A 26,682-nucleotide genomic window follows, 5' to 3' on the forward strand; every position below is an offset into this window, starting at 1 on the left:
ATGAATATAATTCATAACTAAATATAAACTATAATAATTTTAGCACTCCAAATTATTTTGCCATTAAATATCACTGAAGGACAGATTGTACATCTATCAAAAATTATGGGTTTAGCTAAATTTGGACATACAAAATTTATTTCATATAAATAAGGAAATGAATTCATTCGAGAAATACAAAACTTCAGTATTGATTATGGATTACACCTTCACAGTACTCCAATCGATATTGGAGTTGGAGCAACGATCTGCATAAATGTTTATAATCAACGACAACATAATAAATGAACTTTATCGAAATGCAAACTATTCGCAATGCTTTTGAGGTTCCTTTTTTTTATTTATATTTATTGGCTTCTAAATTACATCTAGCCACTTACTGTCTAATATAAATCATTACTACTCTAAATAATATAAAATGTATACTTATAAGCTTGTCTACACATAATTCTATATCTTAATTTTACACTCCGATATAAAATTAATTAAAAACTTATATATTTCTGTATTAGATAATAATGTCACTAAATTAAATGGTTTCCTAATATTTTTGTTGATGTTCCTATCTTATATTTCTAATTTTTATTATATGGATATTTTGAAATTGAAGAAAATTAAAAGGATTTATTTCAACTATATAAGGAAACTTTATAATTTTTACATTTTTAATATCTAGTCGTCAGTTGTTTGTCGTCACCAAATGTTTTTTAATAAATCTAATCGGTTCCAGAAATCATGGAAAAAAATCCGTACATACATACACACTCACATATATACCTGCGATCTATGGAAAGAGCAAGAGCGAATGGAACTTCACTCATTTAAAAGATAAGTATAATTTCAGTGCAATGATAACATTCTAGATCCTCCCCCCACGAATTAATGCCTGACGACTAGAGCTGTTTTCGTGGGGACCAGAGGCAAGTGCAAAGGAGTCCGACATACCCAGACAAAAAAACCAGTCTGGGATGCTATACAAAAAGAAACACATACATTTCTAAGTTATGCTAAAATGTTCGCAAACCTTTAAAAAAATTTCGTTTTCGATTTCCTATGTCGATCGAATATGCTACATTTTAAGGACCAACTCGAACATAACGCACATTCCTCGAAGGAAATAGTTTTGAAGTTAGTTTTTGTTTTTGCCATTATCGGAACTATTCTATGTCTCCCTGTAGGACGATTTTGAACATACGAGTCGTGGGCGTCCCTTAGGTTTTGATAATAGAGAAAGCTCTAGTCATCATTTTATTTCTACGATTTCGTACCCAAAAAACATGTTGAGGTTCTTGTTTTGCACGTTTTTCTTACACTATATGGATCAAATGGTAAAATGACCTTATATGCGTATTTATCAAAATATTGCAAGAATTATATTATTTTTCAGAAAAATATATAATGATTTCATTCAATTTCTATCGATTGACAATTTTACCGAAGAAAATCCTGCACGCTCTGTTACTATGATGTAATATCCGGCGTGATTCGAGTTGAAGCCAACGAAGTTTAGTTTACGCTCTCGTCGGATTAAAACGCTGAGAGCGCTCGGGAGTAAACCGCCGTAAACGCCGCACGTCCGATGAATATCACCGCTTCCACTGTCTAATCCTGAGAGTCTGGAGAGGAGAATCCGATGGTATAGTCAGTTATCCTGGAGGATAACTACAGACTAGTACAGACTATACTATTGGATACTTGGCCAATGTTGCAATAAGCTTACTAGAAATTAACTAAACTTTGTAACTCGAAATAACGAAATGCTCATTCACAAGATGCAATACATATGAGTCGGGCATCAAATGCTTTTGCAAAAATATTAATCCATTTATTTCCCGATTTTTTATAAAATTAATGATTACCAGCTATTTGTCTGTCGCCCTAATTATTGTCGCAAATTAGGCAAATCATTAATATAAATTAAAAATAGTAGGGACCAAGAATAGAGCCTTGCGGTACCCCAAGTTTTATTGTCAGTACTGGTATCTAATCTTTGACCATTCATTATGACTGAATTTTGATCAAACTAATCCAAGATTTGGCAGGAGTTGTTATATATTCATATATCAACAACTTCTTAAAGAAAGCAAAAGAAGAACTACATTAAATGCCAAAAGACAGGAACACAGTATAAACTCATTAATCAGACTGAATGAGAATTCCATTTTTTTATAAGTATCAGGTTGGCGGCAACTAAGTGCGGATTTTTATCGTAATAGATAGAATCAAGACAATTTAAACTAACTTTAGATTTAAGTACTCTTAACATAAAACGAGTTCTGGAAAGTTTAGTTAATAATGACGAATAAATTTGATTATACCAATTTAATTTTTTTTATTTGAATTCCTACACATCATTAATAATTATGGAATTGATCTCGTTATTAATTCTATTGACTGTTCAGAACGACATTATTTTCGTTTTATCATTATTAAGTAAAAGGTTATTAGAGTTGAACCAATTAGAAATAGCAATCATTGATTGTTTTAGTTTCAAATTGACTTCCTCAAAAGATTTTCCCTTGATAATTAAACTTACATCGTCGGTAAAAATAATAAATTTGCAAAGATCGATAGAATTAGGCAAATCATCAATATAAATTAAAAATAGTAAGGGACCAAGAATAGAGCCTTGCGGGACTCTGAGTTTTATATTCAATTTATGAGATACTACTGTGGAATCTTGATCACCACGATAAACTGATTGTGTTCTGTTAGATTAGGTATTTGTCAAAAAATCAAAGACATATCTTCATGGAAGTAAATATGTAACTATATTCTGAAATGCATTGTCCATTTTGATCACTGACTTCAAGCATCATTATCCCTCTTTTATAAAACTTCTGGTTTTTATTAGCAAAAAACGAATCTGGTACAATTTGATACTATCTTCATTGTTGTTTTTTTTTAATTTTTAACTTTTCAATTTTTAAGCTTAAAAATTCAATTAAAACCATCTAAGGGTGAATGAATCACTTAGTTGCCAATCTATAATATAGTCGTTTATACCACTTATCTTTTTGTATGAGAAAAACTACAGAATTCATTTGTAATAATTTTTAAATTTTCTATCAATTTTCTCCTAACCCAATTATTAACAAGTTTGATTCGAATCCGCGTTTAGAGCTGTTTCGCTAACTATATCCGTGCTTACAAAATGAATAAATTTCGTTTGCCGTAAAACTAATTTTACAAAAATTAACTGATCCAAGGAATCCACGTCGTAATGAATTATGATAACTTGACAATTAAGTTGGAGCACAGCCAAAAGCTTCGAATCAAAAACCGACAGAAACAACAATGGCTTGCAGGAATTATGTGGACCCAATTATAAACCGAAAGGTCGATCATAAAATTGGCATTGTTTCTAAGCAGGCCTGTTAGTCATTAAACTGTATATATCCTCATTTAAGTGAAGTAGAATATAATTATTAGAAAGTTTGTATGTACAGACTTCACTAAAGGGAGAACTTGCAATAGTAATAAAAATCTTCAAATTTTTTTCCAGCAGCCTTCCAATGAGGATGTGGTTTTCCAACCCTCATTATAGCAACAAGTGACTTTATTTATCTTAACATATAATAGTTATTTATAAAAAATATATTATAATCAGGATATAAAAGTCCAAGTGAAACAAGTCTGTTTGTGTGAAAATAATTAATAGCCCCATAAAATATCAAAGCCTAATCTTTCCAAGAGCAATATTCGTCGATGTAAATGCAATATACGTCACATTTCGGAAGTTATTTACATAACACACGCGTTCCACGTCGTATACAACATGATATATTACACTAACATGATATGTAAATAAGTCGTCAGTTACATCTTCATTTCTCTTTACCCATCCGGAAATGTGATAATTCGGTGTACAAATTCAATTTAAAATACCTTGTCAATTGTTTGTCCAAAAAATGACAGATTGTTATATAAGAAATGACATATGTCGAAGTTAAAAGAAATTTGTAACGAGTCAAAAAAAATTGAGGAATCGGTACAAAAGTGGTACAAGGAATTAGGAGGTCAATTGTTTGCTCAAAAATGAGAGATTGTTATAAAATTTATAACATGTGTCGATTATAAAAGAAAATTGTGAGTCAAAAAAAAATAACAGTTCGTGCATGAGATGTACAAGAAATGAGAAGGAATTGAAAATATAAAGACCTGTTTTCTAACGAACTTTCAGGGTTAAGAATACTGTTCTAATTGAAAGTGAAAAAAATTATAGTTCAAAATCATAGATTCCTTCAAATTTTGCCAATAAACCAGCAAAATCGTCATTATAGTTGTGTGAAATTTAAGCAAAATATAATAATGAAACCCTCACACATTTCATTTTCACTCAGCATTTTCACAAAATAAACAGTACGGAGGTTTTTACTGACCTTATTTTTTAATAAAATATGTTAGAAATCTATATACAAAAATTGAAAGAAAATTTAAAAAAAAATACAAGTTTAGAAGTGCACTACTCAAAAGATGAACACATTTTAAAGTTAAATATAAATAAACATCTACAATATTGAGCCTAATCAGAATTTTTTTCCCTAGAAGAGTGTTTATAACAAAATGGTACAAAGGATTATTACTGATTTTTTTGAAGTAGAACTTCTTTAGTCGCGACTAGGGTGTAAACCCGTACAAATGCAACGGAAGTGCGTTACGGCAGATAAAATAAGATATGAGTCGAGTGCCAACGATTCGCCATTCGCTCTCGATGATATCATTTCTTTACGGGTCGATTGTGATTAGTCGTCGCGTATCTGAATAGAGATCTGTCATTGTATGCGTACTGACGTCAACAAAAAATCGGCATAGATAAATAAACATTTTAAAGTTACATCGTAGTACAAATCTTGGTTTAATGAAAAATATCTGAATCAGAAGAATATTTTACCATATTACTTAATATTTCACCCTGTTCCTTAGAAATTATTTTAAAGTACTCTTTTTTTCAATCAAATATGTTAGAAATCAATATAAGAAAAGTGAAAAGGAATTGAAGGGAAATTAATAACCAATTTAGAAAAGCACTACTCAAAAACTCTCCCCAAGATCAAAAATGCCTATATCGTTGCTTTGTATCAAATTCCACAGCTGCATGTAAAAATCTCCTGCCTTTGATCTGCAATTACTGCACGATGCGTCCCATACAAAACCGACACCGATAAAAACACGAGCAGTCAAAAGCCAATAATAAAAAAGATTGCTTCTCTTTGTAATAAAAACTCCGAACATCGGAGTTTTTCTACTCTGATTCTCCATCGTATTTTAGAGCTACGGCTTAACGTATGTCGTTAAATTGAAATACAACCGTTTGTACGGCACTAAACGTTTCCGAATAAGAATTATAAGTAAAAACAAAATTGTCAGTTTGATGTATATTTGTAATCCTTTTAATTATTATAGAAGCTATTAGGTTAAACACTTTTTATTTATTTAAAAAATATTTTGCATAGCGGACTTTGGCAAAAATAAATATAGCAATTTTATGAAGAAAACCTGAAGAGAAAAGGAAAGGAAACAGGATCCAACTCATTCTGCAAAAAGAGTACCTTCTACAGTGACATCGTCGAAGATAAAATAGAGGAAAGAAATGGAATGGAAAGAAGAATGCAGATGGTTGATGACTTACGCGAAAAGAGAAAATACAAAGGACCGAAATCCGAAGTACAAGACCAAGAATCATGGAAGCAGAAGTTTGAAAAAGAAAATGCATAAGGTGAATAAAAAGTAAATCATTGCAATAATAAAAAGGGGTGAAAAAGAGAATCATTAATTATTGGTGTTTTCGTACCATGGACCTGCCTTCGGGAAGACTACTATTTACCACTATTACCATAAACAATATCGTTCTAAAAACATGATACTTTTTTCCTGCAACGATTTTACGTTCCTTGTATTGAGTTTCGATTTATACTAGAACATTTTCAATTATATTTTTTTTATCATGCTGTCGTCCAACATACGTTGGACGGTTGATATCTTTCTATACTAGAGAAATTTCCGATATTTTTATTATCTTCCTCGATTCCAGACAGATCTAGTGCTGTTCAACGAATATAAAATAAATATAGGTTTGTTGAAAATTTTAAAGTACACGTCGCAATAATAAACATTCTGTCATAATTTTAAATGATGAAGACCGGTAGGAAGACATCAAACGGATTTTGTTTGATACGAGGAAAAAGAACAAAAAAGACGAAATGTGATACAGAAAATATTTTTTTCTGATGACCAACTAAATGGTAATATTAGGTTGGATACTAAGTAAGTGTAGTTCTCCGATTAGATGGTTTCGATTGAATTTTTGGATTTGCTGACGTATTACAAATATAAAATGCCTTATTTTAGTTCATATCCTCCATACTGTTCTAATTTGGCACCTTCTGATTACTATTTGTTTCAAATGGTAATCAATTCAATGATTATGATGGTGTTAAATCGTACCTGAATCAATTTTTTTGTTAATAAAAATCAGAAGTTTCAGGAAAAAAGGAAAAAGATGGCAAAAAGACATTGATCAAAATGGATAATACACTACAGAATAAAGTCATTCAGTTCCATGGAAAAAATATTTTTAAATTTCTAATGAAAATCCGCACTTGCATAGTTGCTAACATAATATATAACATATATAATGCTGTACTGAAATCAAGCATAAGTATAAATTATGAATTAACCTATCAAAATTGTTTTTCAAATAGTTTTCGCTAGCCAAATCCAACAAATTAGATTGTGATTTCAAGTACAAATAGCTGCGAATTAATCCACAAGATAAATAGCAATGGCTTATTACATCTTAACTATTGAGACTGTAAACATTTATAATACCCACAACATTTGCTGTATAAATTGAAGTAATTCATCAGTCAATTCAAGTAATTATAAAGATATGTAATATCTGCTTAAAAATAAAATTATTTTCAAAAAAGACTTATTTGAAACAAAGTAAACAGTCTAAAGCTAATCACTGTTACATTGTTTCGTTGGTAAATATAGAAGCAAATTCCCGGATAAAGTAGATATGTTATGGTAATGCTATGTAAAGGGTCTATATTCGTATGAGTTGATTGCAATCAATTGTCAAAAAGCTATGTATTTTTGCTGTACGTAAAACCTAAACTTCACAACGGGCAAACCTCAAATAAAATTGTTATTAGAAGTTCAAAGTTCTGATATATCTTTGATAGCACATGCATGAAGTCAGGTTTAATGTGTAAAACACCTGATCGCACAGCAAATATATGATTTTTTGACAGTTTGTTACTACCAACTCATACGAATAGAACGCATAATAATATAGCATTACTATAAACTATATATTTTATCCAAGAATTTGCCTTATAGTAATATAATTACTAATTCGTATATGTCGATAAACGTCGTTAGGGGGCATCCATTAATCACGTGAGGTTTTTAGGGGGAGGGGGGTTAGACAAAAATCACGAAATATCACATAGGGGAAGGAGGTGTATAATAAGATATCACGTGTATTTATTTTGTAACTGATTTTTTTTTTAAATTCAAAAATTTTACAGTTTTTTCACGTAACTAAAAATACACGTGATATTTGGAGGGGGATGAGGGGTAATTTCGAATATCACCATGTATCACCAAGGGGGGAGGGCAAAAATCCCCAAAAACTCGCTCACGTGATTAATGGACGTCCCCTTAAAAAGATGTTCCTGTGACCGGAATAAACCACGTAAAAGAACGTCTTATGCGGGATAGAGACAATAAGTTTAAAAGTGCAGTGTAAAGTGACGAATTATGCGAGAAATGTTGTGCTTCTTCTGTATATCATTTTTCTATGTACAAAATTCTCTGTTAGTCCATCAAACAAACGGATGAGAAAAATAATTCACAATCTAATATGCAAGTATGATATGATAATATTATGAATATTTAGTATGTAGATGCTTGGCAAATGATTTGCATTTGCGTCGTAGCTCTACATTGTTCCCGAGCGTTAGGACGGAACCGCTTTGTGCCTCGCTTAGTATATTTATAAACGAAGCAGAAGACAGTTGTATCGTGTCGGAACGCATTGACACTGGTCGTACGTCTATTCAGCCGTTTGTCACGATAGTCATGGCTCCGATGACATTTTTGGCCAAATGTAAATGTCCCAGTATAGCAAAAAAATTACCATCATATATCCGGTCAAGAACGGGAAAACAAGTCCCAGATTCGATCCCAACCGCGAACAAGCTCGATATCAAACAGTATGATATCAGTTGAAGTCATAGATCCTAAGTGAAGAAGTGCTTTCGTGGGTGTATTACTCATTTTTCAAGAAATCCTCGTCCCGCATTTTCACTCAACAAGTAAACAAAATAATCAAATGTATTTTGACTTAAAATTTATTAAGTCAGCCTACTTAAAAACAGTATATCGAACCAGCAATGACAAATTCGGAGCAGTTTAGTCATGTAGGAAGTTCAGTAGTTAGTTTTAGTTGAATCATGTAGTTTAGTAGTTCAGTCAGTCTGGGCATGTTGGTAAAGGTAATATAAATGTTCCAGTATAGCAAAATAAAATACTATTTTATATACGGTTGAGAACGTGTGCTAGCACAAACTAGTCCCAGATTCGACAGCAACATCGGAAAAGCTTGATATCAAGCAGTACGACATCAGATTGTCACTTGAAGTTAAAGACCCCAAGTGGAGAAGTGTTTTCGTGGGTTTATTACTGATTTTTCAAGAAATCCTGGTCACGTATTTACATTCAACAAAATAATTAAATGTATGTTACCCTAAAATGCATTAAGTCACTCTACTTAAGAGCACTATATCGAAGCAGCAATGTCTAAGTCGGGGCAGATTAGTCATGTAGGAAGTTCAGTAGTCAGTTTTAGTTGAATGATGTACTTCAGTAGTTCAGTTAGTCTGGTCATGTATACATTAGAGTTCAACTAGATGTAGTCATGTATGTAATCGGCTTAACTTTTAATTTTTAGTAAGCCAGTAAGTTCAATTTTAAGTCATTTGTGTAATACGAAATAAATAATCATATCAAAAGTTCTTGTTTTTATATACTGATCTGGTATGTAGTGCTCCACATACTAAGGGGCGTCCATTGAGGTTTTTAGGGTGAAGGGGAAGTTGACAAAAAAATCACGAAATATCACGTGGGGGAGGGAAGGGTATAGTAAGATATCACATGTATTTATTTTTTACCTGATTTTAAAAAAAAAAATCCAAACATTTTCAAAAAATATTTTAAAAAATTACAATTTTTTCTCGTAACTAAAAATACACGTGATGTTTAGTGATAGAGAGAGAGTAATTTTGAATATCACCAAGGGGGAGGGGGGTCCAAAAATCCTTAAAAAGTCGATTAATTCACCCCTTATTTGGTGACAGTGGACTTTACATATTTTGTTAGCAGCGGTATAGTACCCAAGAATATATGTATTCTTGTAAAAGACAAAAACAGAATATTAAATGTATGTATACTCTTTGCTGATAAATTTTGAATGAAATAAATCAAGTATCTAGTGTCAATTATAAAAGTATTAGAAAGTTTCGATAATATTATTTCATGAGCTAACATTTGAACTGAATACATTTACAACCTTTTTATTGGTCACAGTTTATTTCCTTGTTTCGTTCTCGTTGAGAGTTTTGATATAAAATTGACAATAAACCACGAAAAGTTTAAAATCTGAGTAAAGCAAAAAAATGTATATCAAGAAGTCGTAAGAAATGTGTGCAGATCGTAAAAATATTATATATAAAAATACACAGGCATTAAAAAAAGTCAAAGATGGTATAAGCACTCTCTCAAAAGTACAAAAGCCGTATCGCGGATCACCCAAACTTGTTCGCCAGAAAACTCCAGGATCGATTAAAAAGAAAACAATTCTACTTAGGACCGATAAAAAGAAAAGTTCTGCATCAATCATTAAATTCAATAGATAAGACCATCAACTAATTTCTGGCAATGGTCAGATGATTTGTCTTTTTCTAACGTTTTCAGTTCTTTATCAAATGATTTATTTGTTGTCCAAGAAAGAAAATAAGAATGCTGTACTTGTCACATAATGCATTGTCTGCTGTTTAGAGTTCGATAAAATAAAAAAACTGCTGACAAAGAGAAAAACAATATATACCCAGAAAAATCAATTTCATCAGACTGTTACTATGTTTGATTGGCGCCCCAACTAATGCAGAATAGGTTTATCTAACTCGTCCGCGTCTTATGTCCTATTTATTCCACGCCATGAAATGCCATTCGGTTTCGACCACGTTGTAAGTCATATGCCTATCCCAGGATTTATTTTTAGTCCATGTACTATCGATCCGATCGTTTATAGAATTAACCACAACAGACCATTAATTTTTCCAGCGTAAAAATAACTACGTCAAAAATACCGTTCGTGGAGAAAGCATCATCAACGACTTTGAAACAAAAAAGTAACTCCATTCGGTATGTAAGCAAAGGTCTATGAAATGACTGACATTGGAATTGTCAGTTCAGTGACTAAAGAAAATGTTTGATGAAATAGTTCCTACACCATATATGACAAAAATCACAAATGGTGATGGTGATATTCTGCATGTCCCTGAATCATAACCACAATAATCAAGGAATGTAATTTAATGGAATGGAATGCCTATGCTTGTAATTTTCATCACCTGTCTTGACCAAACCCTTCATATTTTATTATGTGAATAGAATACAAATCATATGTGGCACCTTTGATTTGTTTCACAAAATGCCATCTATAATTGCTACCATGGTAATATGTGTGTAGTAGACTATATACATAAGAATACAAACATAAGAATTTTTATTATACATTTTTAAAATAGTTTAACTTCAACAGTTGGATAATATTTTATTTCTTTAAGACTGTCGAAGGACATTGTCCTATGAAAAAGTAACTTCAACGCCATATATTTTTGAAGTAAAATTTCTTTAGACGCGACTAGGGTGTAACCCCGTACAAATGCAACGGAAGTCCGTTACGCCCGAACTGTTCGTCATACGCTTTCGATGAAATCATTTCTGTATGGGTCGATTGTGATTAGTCGTCGTGTATGTGAATAGAGATCTGTCGTTGTATGCGTACGTTATATAAGTACCGATATCACCAAGGAAATCGGCATAGGTAAATAAACATTTTAAATCTTGAGTACAAATCTTGATTTAATGAAAAATGCACGAATCAGAAGAATATTTTACCCTGTTCCTTGAAACTAATAAACTTATTGTTAGTATAATAAACACTTAATGAAAATTGTTAACGACGTATAGGAGAATTATAACAAACAAAACACACGAGAACAAGCAACAATTGGCAATGTCCAATATTTAAAAAAAAAAGATTTTATACAGTCGAAATTCAAACTTAGTTAGGATTTTTCTTAATTAAAAAAAAATGTGAGGTATTTCTATTCTACCAACATAGTATTAAAATTCGTGAAATGCTGTAAAAACTGCAAATTTATTTTATTTTGTATATTTCAATTATATCGTTTTTAAAATATTCGTTTCGAAATCATTGTCTAATTATGACTTATTAACCAAAACACATGAGCTGTTAAACATGTGGCTATTATTGTTATTGAAATAAAGGTCACTTGATAAGTATGTAACAATAGACTCATAAACAAATTGTAATAAGCCAAATCGTGAATGTAATTTTAGATTACAAGTCAATTGTAATAAAAAATAAATGATAAAATATTTAAACAAAGAAATAGTTTTTCATAAATTACCATTGGTTACGAGCATGTTTATATAAAGAAAATTGGATTCAAATAAACAAGTAATAGAACTATGAAATATTATTCGTGACCCATGAAAACATAATTTGATGTTGGAAAGCTTAGTTTCTGTTCGGACGTATTTTTGTTTTATTATGTTGGCCATGAAGGTGGCAATCTTCATGGCATTGAGCTTTACACGGGATGGTTGCTACACCTGGCAGAGGGGGTAGCGGAGAGTTTGATAGGACTAATTGTTCACTTCAAAAAGTAAAGTCCGCAAAACAACATGTATAATAAATAATAAATAAATACATCTTCTTTCATTATAACTTAGTAACAAATCAGTGATTGTAATTAGAACTGCAAAAAATACATAATATACAAACAAATCAGTGTTTAATACAGTTCACAGCTACAAGGGTTAAATTATAACCCAACAACCTGAATTATCGAAGGAGAGTTTTAATAAATTTCATAACCACGTGGCGGAATACAGTTTCTTTTTCGATTTATTTTTTAATTTCCAAATATAATATTAATAAAGCAAATACAACGCGACAGGGATGATAGACATATCTGTACAATAAATTTTATAAAGAATAATTGCACTCAAATTTGCAGTTTTCATTTCATTTTACTTATGATCGAACCTCAAAGCATTTTTACACTTTTAGAAATGCATAAACGGCAACATTTCTGGCAAAATTTCATCTGTGTCATCATGTCACAAAAATCTGATGAATTTGAAATGATTGTACCACTAGATTTCTAAAGAAATATGATTCTGAACTAATTTTTAAATAAAAACAAAGAAAACCAGAAAAAATTGTTCTGCTTTATTTCCTATTTCTACATACATCAATTTAATTCAAATGATACCTAGTTTAAGTATCTAGATTTCCTTATTTTTAAAGCTACTATACGAGAATGTACGGAGTATTCTTGAGCAATAACTCTGTGTTTCCTTACATCGCCATCAGATTTTCATGACCCTGGAGTATTTTTCCCAAAACGATCCTCTTTTGGTATTTCCTACGCCATAAAAAAAATTTTCCAGTGCTTCCCTTATAATACTTTTGATCGCGCCATCATCCCTGTAACTAGATTTTGATGAACTAGATGAACGGTTTTGCAACATGAATTTATATGAACAATATAACCGACTAAAATACTGAGCTTTGGCATGATTCGTTTAATAATAAGTGTAAAACGATAGATTAATGAGAAGAACAAATTTTAGTAGATACTATCAGATTATATTTAGCAAGATTTCTCGATATTTTAACTCGCCTATTTTAATTTTGGTGCATAAAGCATGTCACGTGCGCCCACACCTTTAGCGTCTATGAGTCTACCTTGGCTAATGAATATATTCAAATATAAATAGCACTTTGTATTAAGTATCTATACAAAAGTAGTAGTAGAGATATATTTAAATAATAAGATAGTTTATTTTAATTTTGTGAAAACAATTTGGAAAAATCTGTATATATGCACTACAGTAATGGGTACACACATTTGGAGTAATTGTAATACAATGCCCTAAGTTATATGTTCGTTTCTACGTAATGTAATCCTTTAGATGCATTATAAAAGAATTATAAATATTCCATTCACTATAAGAAAACGGTATCAAATTCGACACTTATTGTAATAGTTGAGGAAGCAAATTATGAAAAAATTTAGAAAACTCTACTGGCCAATAGGAAGAAAATCTAAAATGTCATCAATATATTACTAATCTATAAGTTAGTAATATTACCAATATGGACATATGGTATTCAGCTATGGGGATGTGCAAGTACGTCCAACGTAAAGATTATTTTACAAACATAGATTATTTATTAACATAGATTTATTTTATGAACATTGATTTATTTTATTAACATAGATTATCTACGGGGGACTTTCTTCTGTGGAGGAGATCTCTAGATGACATATTTAATGGATCACATAGACTCATAGCAATTTGTATTTCTGATTGTCTATAATAAATATATATAAAAAAATTGTAATAGTTGATTAAAATTGCTCTTATGTTATGCTGAAATGTGAACTCTTTCACCTACATATTTGAAATATAATGTATGCATATAAGAAATTTAGATCTATTAGTGTACATTCAAAGAAACAGCAGAACGGTACCTTATTTAATCATTTTAACCATAATAACCAAACTTCGGTGGTATAGTACTACACTTGATAATTTTGCAAATGATAGTAGAAATATTTGCAAAGCAGTCTTCCAAAATTATTCAGTTTGCCAAATAAAAGTCCTACTTTCCAAAATCTGACTACACAGAAAAAACAAATTCAACACCATCCACTTATACAATCAATAGAACAATCTTGTTTCTCATCCAATTTGTCTTATGTAAATAATTGAATTGCAAATGTTATTAGTATCTTTGAATCCGATTTGAATTAGTAATATGCAGATTTACATAACAAAAACAATTAATTGCAATAAGGTCTATAATTATAAATTGTCTATATAGGCTTGAATAGGTATATCCAATATGATTTTCTTTACATCATCACATTTTATATAGAAGTTTGCGATTTTCATTATTGTTCTCAAAAAATTTCTTTTCATTATTGTTTATACATAACTTTTACTATGTTTTATTGGCCTACAGATATATACTTTAGGAAAGTTAACAAAATCGCGAAAAAAAATAAACATTTATTTACATATTATACAAAGAAAAGGCAATGATAATCTTTACCAAAAACTAATCAACGCGATTCCTAACCAAAATCTTTCTTTAAATCAACAGTTCTTGAATTTTTAAATCGATTCAAAATTGTGGGCTAAAACGTGAACGAAATAATTTTTACTTTTCTGCTAATTACAAAGAAACGGTTCGGCCGATCATAGCATAAAACTAGCAACTAATACTCATCTAGTTACATCGAATGGCTTTTAAATTTTTCGAATCGGTCGAGCCGTTTTTGAGAAAACAACGACGAAAGGTAAGAAAATCGGCTCACTATTGGCTATACTCATACTTCATACTTTTTCCAAATTTGGTCTCATGGGATTCAGAACGATTTGAAAAGTCGAGAAAACATAAAGTTAGTGAATCGGATTTTTTAGAGAAAACAAACTTATATCCTTTGTGAAGTTAAAAATGGAATACTAAAAAATGAAGACTAAAATATAAACAAGAGTTCAGTAGTTGATTAAGTCCATATGTATTACAAAAACCTGAGGTGACCATATCGACCTGTTATTATCCTTATATGCAATTGCATCTATTTTATCCTAGTTCATCCAAAAGTGCGTTCCTTTTCTTTCAGTAGAGAAAAAAAGCTCTAAACATCAAACATACATTAATGTCACTTCTTCAAATTTATTAGGGTAGAGCTTAAAGTTATTTATGTCGCATTTTTAATGTCGTTAAACAAGGATTAAGTATTATTTTTTTTACCCTGCTGACATTGATGGTTTACGTAAAAAATATTAATGTAATTAAATTTAATCTTAAGGAAATACGGAAAAGGGAAGAAAATGGTAAGACATAGAAAGATACTTAGATAGTAAGATATATATGTGTTTTTTTTTTCGATAAAAGAAAATTATGTTTAGAAAGTGGAAATTCTAATTATATAACAATTTTCAAACATACAAAATTATTTCTGATTGAATCCAACTATTTCTCAATAAGAAAAATATCCAAACTAGGTGGTGGGATATCCCACATTTTAATTTTACATAAGAGTACAAAACTACTTTAAAATTAACGTTGAGGCGAATCCTTAAAGGTGCGTCCACACCTAACGAACGAACACGAACGAACATAAAAAAACGTACCAGAACGAACGGCAACAGCATAGTGTGGACGCCACGACGATCACGAACGAACATAAACAAACATGGCGAGCAATGTTCCGCAACTTGTCGGTACATCAAAGGGAATTGTTCGTTCATGTTTGAACTCGTATGTGCAGTGTGGACGTCTCAACGAACGCAAACGAACATTTTTGTTTTAATAATTTTAATAATTTAATAATAATTTTTTTAAATTTAATAATAATGTTATTAATTTTAATGTTTGAAAATTTTAATAATATTTACTTTTAATTATTGTGTACAGTTTGAAAATTTTGAATAAATTATGGAATGGTCAAATGACGTAATTTCATCATTCATAAATGAAATAGAAAAGTTTCCTATAATATGGGAGACTAAAGACCCTTTTTATAAAATTATTAGAAAAAAAAAACGATGCTTGGGAAAGTGTAGGCAAAACGTTTGGGATGTCAGAAGCTGCAGTAAAGAAGAAATTGCAGTCATAGATAAAAGAAGAGTATGATTGCAGTCTTTACAAGTAAATATCAAACTTGTTATCATACATAGACATTCAACATATATGTTGAGGATGAGAGTATGAAAATTGAGTATAGTTAGCTCAAGCCTGGAATGTTCAGCTTGCTCCAAATATGAATGCTGAGAAAAGAAAACGACTCAAAATATAAATATTAAATACAAAAACTGAGTGAAATTAATTGAATAATTTATTTACAGTATATTTACAAAATATACACGAACAAAAATCACACAAAAACCAGTGAAAATGCCGTATGATTAAAGCTTACATCCATATCAATAATAAAACTGACGTTTCACGGAACATCTGCGAACAACGAAAATTCAAGCGCTCACTGCTTTTAAGCGCTTGTTCAAGTTCGTTTGGAATTTTTTGCGTTCGTTTGTGTTCCTGTTCGTTCTTCTTTGTATTTTTCTTGTTCGACATGTTCGTTCGTGTTCGTTCGTTAGGTGTGGACGCACCTTAACGCAGTGGTTTCCAAATTGTGGGGCGCGAACTCACAAGAGGCGTACAGCTGCTTTCAAAATTGTATTTTCAAAAAAAATAAATCAACACCGGTAAAATGATATGAAATTAATGAATAAATAATTATTTTTTTGACTTGATATTTTATAATAATTTGTAGCCTGATGAATGAATTATATCAGTTGAGTATTTATAAATTTATAATTAACAATCTATATATTGTTAAAAATAACTAAGGAGAGAGCAGCATTATTTTTTCAAAAACTTTAAAAATCCATCCAGTCTAATAACTGTACGAAAAGGTTGTAAACTACTGATATGGTACTAACGTGCCATATATGTGTATAAAATAACTGTAATTGCAGATGTGACTGAATTTGTATGGAGACCGAATAAATTAATGGAAGTAATATTGTTTTGAATAGTTTTATTCAACTAAGAGTGAATAAAATACCATTGTAGAAATACTGAATAGTAATTTACCAAGATATTAAAAATTTATCACTGGTGAACACAAATATATATTATGCTGAAGATTACAGTTACATTGCTCATAAATATAAATACCAAAATATTGAAAAAAAATGTATGAAAATAATTAAAACAAACATTTAGTTTAGTTTAATAGAATTAAAAAGATATAAAATAAAATTGCATTGTACTAATACAGATTTTAGAGCAATATACCAGGATGTCAGCAAATTAACACTGACGGACACATATGATCATTAAAAATTTTTGTTATGCTGAAGATTATGGTTATATTGCACATAACTAAAAATTCCAAAATATTGAATAAAAATGTATGAAAATAACTAAAGCAAGAATTTAGTTCAGTGTAAGAGAGTTGGAAAGGAATAAAATTGCATTGTACAAGTACTGATCAAACAGTAATACACCAGAATATCACCATTTTATATGGTGGAAACATATAAATATCTATTATACTGATGACTGCCGTTATATTGCACATAACTATAAAATCCAAAATATTGAAAAAATATGAAAATAATTAAAACAAAAATTTTGCTTAGTTTAATATACTTAAAAAGAAATAGAATAGCATTGTACTAATACTGATTTTATAGCAATATAACAGGATATCAACAATTTAATGCTGGTGAACACATATGCTTTTTATAAATATCTATATGCTGATGATTACAGTTATATTGCACATAACAAACAATTCCAAAAGATTGAAAAAAAATTATAAAAATTTATGTAAACTTGAAGTTTATTTTGCTTCAATGAAGTAAGAAAGGATATTATTACAAGTACTGATTAAATCGAGTAATATTCCAGAATATCAATATTTTATATGGTGGAAACATATAAATATATAATATGCTGATTATTACCGTTATAGTGCTCATAACTAGAAAATCCAAAATTTTTAATAAAAATGTATGAAAATAACTAAAACAAAAAATTAGTTCAGTTTAGTACAGTTGAGGAGGAATAAAATTGCATTGTACAAATACTGATCAAATAGTAATGCACCAGGATTTCAACAAAATTAAAGCTGGTGTTCAGCATATTATTATAAATTTATATTATGCTGAAGATGAAAGATGTATTGCACATAATTATAAATTTCATAATATTGAAAAAAAATGTATGAAAATATTATCTATGAAAATAACTAAAGAAAATATTTAATTTAGATTCATAAAATATGAAAGGACTAAATAATATACCAAATAATAAATATACAAGAATATCAACAATTTATCTGGCGGATCCATAAATATGCTGAAGATTACCGTTACATTGCACACAACTATAAAATCCAAAATATTGAAAAAATGTATGAAAATAACTAAAACAAAAATTTAGTTTAGTTTAAGAGAGTTGGAAAGGAACAAAATTGCATTGTACATGTACTGATCAAACCGAGTAATATACCAGAATATCAACATTTTATATGGAGGAAACATATAAATATATGTTGTGCTGATGATTACAGTTACATTGCACATGACTATAAATTTCATAATATTGAAAAAAAATGAATACAAATAATTGACGAATAAATTTAGTTTAGTTTAAGAGAGTTAGAAAGGAATAAAATTGCATTGTACAAATATTGATCAAATAGTAATGCACCAGGATATCAACAATTTAATGCTGGTGAACAATTTATTGTGCTGAAGAATACAGTTGTATTGCACATAATTATAAATTTCCTAATATTGAAAAAAAATGAGCAAAAATAACTGAGGAATGAATTAAGTTAGGTTAAGATGAATTAAGTTTTATATGGTGGAAACATATAAATATATATTAGGCTGAAGATTACTGTTATATTAGACATAACTAAATTTCATAATATTGGAAAAAAATGAATAAAAATAACTGAAGAATGAATTTAATTTAAGAGAGATCAAACACTAATATACAAGAATATCAACATTTTATATGGTTCCACCATATAAATATATGTTATGCTGAAGATTACCGTTATATTGCACATAACTATAAATTCCATAAAAATGAAAAAAACGTGTATTTGGAAAATAACTACTATTAATATCTTAATAAATACTAAATTCATAAAAATTATCTAAAGAAACGGATTGTAAGATGAATTTCAGAGATAAACATAACCTCCAATATTTTTGTTGTATGAATACAAAATCTTAATAATGTAAAGAACGATGATAAATAATACGTTTGAAATGTAATAAGCAATTAGTGTAATTTTGCGTTGGTATTAAAGAACTTTTTAACACAAAATTTAAGTATTTTATTCAACGATGTCTTTGGTAGAATTACGGAAATAATGTGAAAATTACAAAGATTTGGTCAAGTACCTATTTTGCAATAACTACAGAAGAATCGTACGTATTTTATTAATTAGTTTTAAACTTTTAAGCATACCATTCATAATATAAACAAAACATAACAATTGAGCACGTAATGAATGGTTTCCTTGACGACATTTTGGATCCCAATAACAAGTGTGCCGGCGTTTTGACAAATGATATTGTCAATGACAAACATATCTAATGTCAAAAAACATGAGGTGTATTTTAATTTAAACAGAAAAAATTTAACATCATGACACAAGTCACTTAAATGACACATTTAGAATAACATAACATAAACTCTGCACTATAATAAATAAACTATAGAACAAAGTATTCTTAAGTATTATTTCCCGCGAATTGCATAATATTATCTATTTATCCCATTATTAATTAAAACTCATCGGCCATGTTCAGCATGCGAGTGCATTGAATTGAAAACGAAACTTTACAAACTATCAATAAATGTCACTAACCTTATTATATTCCTCGTCATTTTCTGTCCGCTGGCGTTTGTTATAAGCGACACTACCGTTGTTAATATTAAAAGCCATTTTGTAATATATTTTTATCACAATAATCAATTAAAACAGAACACACTGTAAGAACGATTATCACTCGAACGTTATCGAAAGCCGTCTGAACGAATACAGCGCGAGTAGCACGAATTTTGATACTACGTTATTGATTGTTTGCCAAAAGTGTTGCCAGGCTCGACGTTGCTAAGAGAATGTTTTTAAAATATTTTTTATTAGATGGATTTGTTAGAATATAATATTTAAAGCATGTTAATGGATTTTAAAGATAATTGATAATTTAATGCCTGTTTTGTTTATTAATGCATTTTAATGACATTCATTTTGTACTACCAACTTAATAATGGCGACATCGCACAGTGACAGAAGTAATGACATGTCAGTCTTTGGATATTCATTTGCTAATTTTATTATGAATATTTATGCTATCCTTTCTTGATTTATTTTTAATATATATTAAATGCCTTCAATTTAAAGTATATGTAAACTAAATATGTCCCTTTATCAAAAAATTTGATATGTTTTATATATTACGGTAGTGACATCTAACTTCTATACTACAGTCATGACATCTAAAAACTAAACAAAACGTTTGTGTTTGGGTTAATTAATTTTACTTTACAGTGTTTTTATCTATTTAATTTATTAACAATTAAGTTTATATATTTTTAAAACAATTATAATTCATATATTTACAAGTAATTAATTACAATTAATTTATTTGTAATATTATTTATATTATTTATTAAATTACTTGTTACGCCATCTTGTCATGCGTTGTACAATTATTTGACATGTTCACTGACAAAATGCATAAAACGTTATTTTACCATATTATATAAACTTTTAAAAGTTATTTTAGATATTAAAGTATAGATATTCAGATTATTAATAATTTTTGCATGTTTTCATTCTTTGAGTGCAATTAACATCAATAATAATAGTCTATTTGTACATACTATGATTAACAATTATGTACTTGGGTTAAATTTTTTTTGAGATTTATTTAGTAAATTTATTATTTAATTTATTAAAATACAAGTAAATAAACTATGGTCAACAATTTACTAAAAATATCTATAAATACAAAATCTGTGTAAGAATTTTGTAATCTTTACATGCATATTGCCCAAAAACGTTCTAGAGTTAAATGTGGGAACTGCAAATATATCAAACAAAAATATGAATTCTCAAAGTATCTTGTGTTTCAACAGGCCTAAAAGTAGCAACGATAGATTCAAAGTTATTTTTTCGAAAGCTTTTTGTAATACTTGGAAGTTGGAGTAACACAAAAAACTCGATTAAAGAATTAGTTCTACTTTATTAATTTATTTATTAATAAGCAAGCCGTAATCAATAATAATAGATATTATTTCAGGCTCTTGTCAAGCTTATTCGTAATTAATATTAAAAGGATAGTAATTTATGATAATCATAGTAGCTGCACAAATTTCGCTTCTGAAAAAAAGCATTCGAACATTAATTACAATGTTCATTATCAAGTTCATCATATCAAAATCTATTAGACCACCAGTCAAGCTCAAAATTCTTGCACAAGGTTGAAAGTTATACTAATTTAAAACCATAAAAATTTGAATGAATAAAATAGCAATAAAAAAAAAAACTTGGTTGTACAGGCGATCAAATGGTCAGACTACATAGATAAAGTTTAAAGGTTATGCAAGAAAATAGTTATTGAAATCATAATAAAAGAATATTAACATTACCTGTTCCAACTCTCGTATAGATTGCAACTTTGATAACAACACATTAGTTCTTATAAGATAGAACTGTTAATGTATTCCAGAAGATTATTTTCTACTGACAAATTTTGATTCTATTTTTTCTCATGTATACATATCCACAACTCGCCTGCCAACTTTTGATTTTGGTTCACAATGTTTATATAAATATGTATAAAAAAAAAGTTTTAGGCACTAAAACTTGAATAGATTAACATAAAGTATTACTGAATGTTCAAATTCTATATTTTAAGCAAAATAAAATGATCATACATGCATAAAAGAAAAAGCATTGAAAAAGTTAAACAATATGGATCTCACTACATTTTCTAATGTAATAAAATGGGATGAACCAATGAAATATTAATTCTCTTATATTTTTCTATAAATGGCTTAATATTGTATGTTTACTGAAATGACAACAAAATATCTCAAAAATTGTAATTTTATTGAAAATTTTACAGTCATAAATTGCAGTAAACGAGAAAAACAATTCTTCCAAAGCTTAGATCAAAATTATTTAAATAAATTAGTCAAGATTTTATTTGGTTTTCATTCACTAACTTTAGTTATCAAAAACAGAGACCTGCATATAGAGAACTCTGTGGCACATTTTCCCCATAGCCTTTTTAAAGCATATACAATAATACAAGCAATATTGTTTTACAAGATGATTTGTTTATTTCTTGTAATATTTAAATATAGTTTTTTTATACATAAATACAAAATTCATTTGAGAAACTGTTACTTTAATACTTAATACCAATATAAAAAGTTCATGTACGGGCTTACTACGCAACAGGCTTATGAAAATGGTTTCATCTTATAAAATAAATGAACGAGACTATGAGAACAATTAGTTGTGCTATACAAAATATGATGCAATTTGACTAAAACATATTTGGACAATATGTCTTTGGGTCAATATATATGGGTAGATTTAGCACGCACACATGAATGTCTGTTTGCTGGTTGTTTTTATTGGCGATCCGTAGCACGTAGTTTTTCTTCCACGGCCTCTTGACTTGCTTCTGAGAGATCAGTTGCTTGGATGTATTTTTGTACTCCAACAAGAGATTTCTTCAATGCATCGAAGGAGCTGCTGTACAACATCTTCTTCTTAACCTAAATAAGAGAATATTTATTAATGACATATTTAATTAATATAATTTAACAAATAATAAAGTTATTCTATGTATCTCACCTTAGCGGTATCTGGGCACCATGACATCAAGAAAAGCTTTTGTTTCTTGGAACTTTCTGATGTGCCTTGACATTGATGCATATATTCAAAATCAAAGAGACCATATCTGGAATAGAAATGGTGAATGTTTATTAGATATACAAGATTTTACAACCAAGTCGCAATGAAGCATATATTGCTATTTTTATTTTATCGAAAGTGGGAAAGAAATATTCCAGAACCACTACTATATCATCAATAACTAAATATTTAAGGTATTAAACATATGAGATGTAATTATATTCTAATATTAATAGAAATGAATATTTCAAATGGCCATTGTTAGCGATTATACCTAATAAACTGCAATTTTAGTTTATATTTAAGTACTTAAAGAGCTGCAAAATTAAATAATATTTACTATCACTTAATATTACACATTAGGTTAAAAGTAATGTAATAGGCAAGTATATAGTGCAACTCTACTGATGATAGATTTGTTAAAATATTGTAAAATTTAATTAATGATCAATTATCTTACCGGCATTCGCCAGTTCCACCTTTCTGCAGGTCGGTGAGGAAAGATTCATATTCGGCATTTCTTTCACCAATGACTTCTACATCTATTTGTTTTTCATCCTTAATGAAAAAAATTACATAGCGGTGCTTCTTGTCTTTCTTGATCTCTTCATATGTCGTCTTACAAATATCCGAAACAGTTACACCGGATGCCTGGAAAAGAAAAATTAAAATTAGTCAAATTAAATAATTAAATCAATATATAAACACAATTTTGACAGAGTTGGATGCATTCATGTATGGCATATTTAGATGAAATTCAAATTCAAATTTGAATTTTCATGCCCATTAGTCAAATTAGAGGAGTTTTTTTTCTGATCAGATAAAAAGGAATAATGATAAAGCATTTTATGATCTAATATTGCCAATTAAGATGATTTAATGTAAGTTATTCTTACTTCTTATATTTATAGAAATCCTCAACATTAATATTTAGAATGCTTAACTGATCTATTAAAGTTGTTAGTTTGGGCCAGTAATTATAGATTCATTCTATTCTTAACATATGTAAATGCTGCCAAAATAAATGACGTAATAAAACCTAATCACACAAGTTTGTAATAAGTTAATTCTAATGACACATTATATGCAAGGATCGAATTATTTATTATACACACTTTGGTATTCGAAATCGAATCTTAGAATATTAATAAATTAGTTGTGACATCGTCATGGTAATTAGGATAAGAAATAGATATCCTGCAAAATGTTGGTTGAAATAAAAATATATTGCTTCTGTAAAAAAAAAAGAAAACCATGCAGGGTTTCAGAGATAGATAAAAATCTATGTAATCTTTTCATATGTAGTCCAGTCGTTTAAGTTTCAATTAGGTAAGAATCTCGGAATTCGAGATACTTAGGTGTAAGACTGTAAATACTTGTATATTGACACCCTAAAGTTGTCTCAAAACCTACATATGGTTGAGTGTCAGTACCATATGTAGGTTTTGAGACAACTTTAGGGTGTCAATATACAAGTATTTACAGACTTACAGCTGGGTATCTCGAATTCCGAGGTGAACTTACTATAATGACTGGACTTAATGCCTTTAATGAACTGATCAGAAAGTTCAAAATATTCAGAATCTCCCCATGATAATGTATAAGGAATTAAGCAGATCAGTTTGTTCTTAATTTATATTTTTCATGACATTTTACAACTAGAAATATGTACTATTAAAAAAAAAACGTTAGAACGTTGGATGCATAGTTAGATCTTCAATTGAAATCCAATAGCATTAAATATCCACTTTAATGAATTCAATAGCATAATTAGTCAAAAATAACACACTTTGGACACACTTAAAAAAACTTTTTTCGTCACTTTATTTATCGTTCTCCTCAGACCTTTTAATGTACGTATTGGATATAGAAAAACATTTTGAGAATGATTTTTGAGCGTTTTCTTTAAAAATTCTCATTTATTTATTGTACAGAAATATGTTAATTTTCGAAATATTGTAATAAGTACAATGTTACAAATTATCACTTTGAATTACATTAACTATTTTTTTTGAACTCAAATTAACTTTTACTCGATGCATCATCATTTAAAAATGCGCGCCAATGACTTCAAATCGAAAGGCCAACAGATTGATGAAAAACTGGCTGGATTGATTTTCACAAAAATTCAAAAATATCAGATGTAAATGCTTTTAAATTGAATGTAATTCTCAACGAATCTGTTATATTAAACTGTCTGAGAATGATGAATAAAAATTACGATTTTCCTAAGTGAGTCCAAACTTTTGCTGGGCAGTGTACTACAATTTAGCCAGTATCTATTACAACCACATAAGTGGAAAACCGATAGTGTAAGTCTATTCCAAAAAACGCTATCTAATAGTCCTTCCAATAGATCTAAATCTAATGATTCTAATTTGAGAATCTATTACAATTCTTCTGACCTTCACCAGCCACATCCAAATCCAAATGTTTAGTGTCGTAATTTCGCGTGTCGAGTCTGTCAATACCGGTAAAATGCAGACTGGTTTTGCGGTCCAATGCACATACATAAAATACACGAACGTACAAAATCACGCAAACACGGATAAAGCTGAATAAACTTTATACTGATCGGATAATCATCAGGGCCGTTGATAGACGAAGCAATTACGTAATATAGCATGATCAATTCAGAGTTAGAAATTTGCAATGATGATGTTAATCTGGGTTTATGCCTGTTGTGAAATTTGCAAAGAACATGATGAATGACTAAGAAATTTCTAGTTTTACATGTTACATGAAATGGGCTTCAAATATATGAGTTTTAGTTCTATCTCTATCGTTAAGATGAAAAATGTTGAACTTGAATGTAATTCAAGTTAGTAACGAATTTTATGTTGCAGATGTTTTTCAATTAGTATATTGACAAGAAGGTGTAAAAATTAACGAACGCATAAAAAAGAAATAAATTTCCTGATTAAGTTGAATCTTTATTTGCCTAGGTTTATCGCCGATCAAAATAATATAAATTTTTTGGGGTGGGCTGGGTGTAAATACATTTAAGATAGAGATCTTTTTTTTTTTTTTGACCTTTTATTTAAGATTGCATGGCCATTTTTTTTCACTCTTTGAGTAGGAGATTCCTCGCTTAATTCTTTTAAATATTTGTTTGGGTAACGTAATTTTTCTTGAAATTTTTTGCTCCATTTTTTTAAACTTTAATCTTGAATCCATATATTAAACATCTATACTATATTAGAGACTGCAAATGCAAAATTTTGTAAATTGTTATTTCTATTATGTATTACTTGCAATAAATAAATGTATTCTACTTGGATATATATTATTTTTTCTATATTTAGGCACAGAAAAATATCAACAGTTTTGGGATAAAAAATTACAAATTAGATAATGATTTCGATCCCATTCAATAATCAATTGAATATATAAATAGTAAAATATCAAGTGATTTATTTTTTACTAATTGATTGAAAAAAATCCAATTTTTATCAAAAAACAATCTAAAAATTTAAGGTTTTTTTCAAAAAAAAAATAAATGTTAATTTTTAAATATAACCATGTATTGGTAAAGAAAGGTGGGTCCAAAAATCCTTAAAAATCGATCACGTGATTAATAAAATCATTCAGTTACCTAATAATCTATAATAATGCATTGAAATTATATGTGATATTAAAATAATGTAGATAGGCTGTAAATCACTAAACAAATCAAATCTAATACAATTTTTAAAATTAATGAAACTTAGAACCCCGTTAAGACGATTCTGACTGAAGAAGCATAGAATAGTGGCGTAATATGCGAGAAATTATCAAACACATTGTTCCCATCCTGCATAAGACGATTTCC

General features: G+C 29.2%; 2 protein-coding genes across 2 annotated transcripts in view; both read right to left on the bottom strand.

The window, feature by feature from the left end:
• LOC113386307 (heterogeneous nuclear ribonucleoprotein L-like) overlaps positions 1-19,974 on the bottom strand; it is a 295,967-nt gene extending 275,993 nt beyond the window's left edge. Inside the window, exon 1 of the mRNA XM_026624095.1 lies at positions 19,806-19,974. Coding sequence (XP_026479880.1) covers positions 19,806-19,883 — 78 coding nt within the window. The 5' untranslated portion in view covers positions 19,884-19,974. The remainder of the gene's footprint in view (positions 1-19,805) is intronic.
• A 2,541-nt stretch (positions 19,975-22,515) lies between these two features.
• LOC113384424 (cofilin/actin-depolymerizing factor homolog) overlaps positions 22,516-26,682 on the bottom strand; it is a 70,991-nt gene continuing 66,824 nt past the window's right edge. The window contains exons 2-4 of the mRNA XM_026622136.1: positions 23,332-23,522; positions 22,812-22,917; positions 22,516-22,732 (exon numbers count right to left, since the gene is read on the bottom strand). Of these exons, the coding sequence (XP_026477921.1) occupies positions 22,586-22,732; positions 22,812-22,917; positions 23,332-23,522 (444 nt within the window). The 3' untranslated portion in view covers positions 22,516-22,585. The remainder of the gene's footprint in view (positions 22,733-22,811; positions 22,918-23,331; positions 23,523-26,682) is intronic.

The sequence above is a fragment of the Ctenocephalides felis genome, unplaced genomic scaffold, assembly GCF_003426905.1.
Source record: "Ctenocephalides felis isolate EL2017-DRISC unplaced genomic scaffold, ASM342690v1 CF-g0.4_SCAFFOLD_03571, whole genome shotgun sequence".
Taxonomy (NCBI): domain Eukaryota; kingdom Metazoa; phylum Arthropoda; class Insecta; order Siphonaptera; family Pulicidae; genus Ctenocephalides; species Ctenocephalides felis.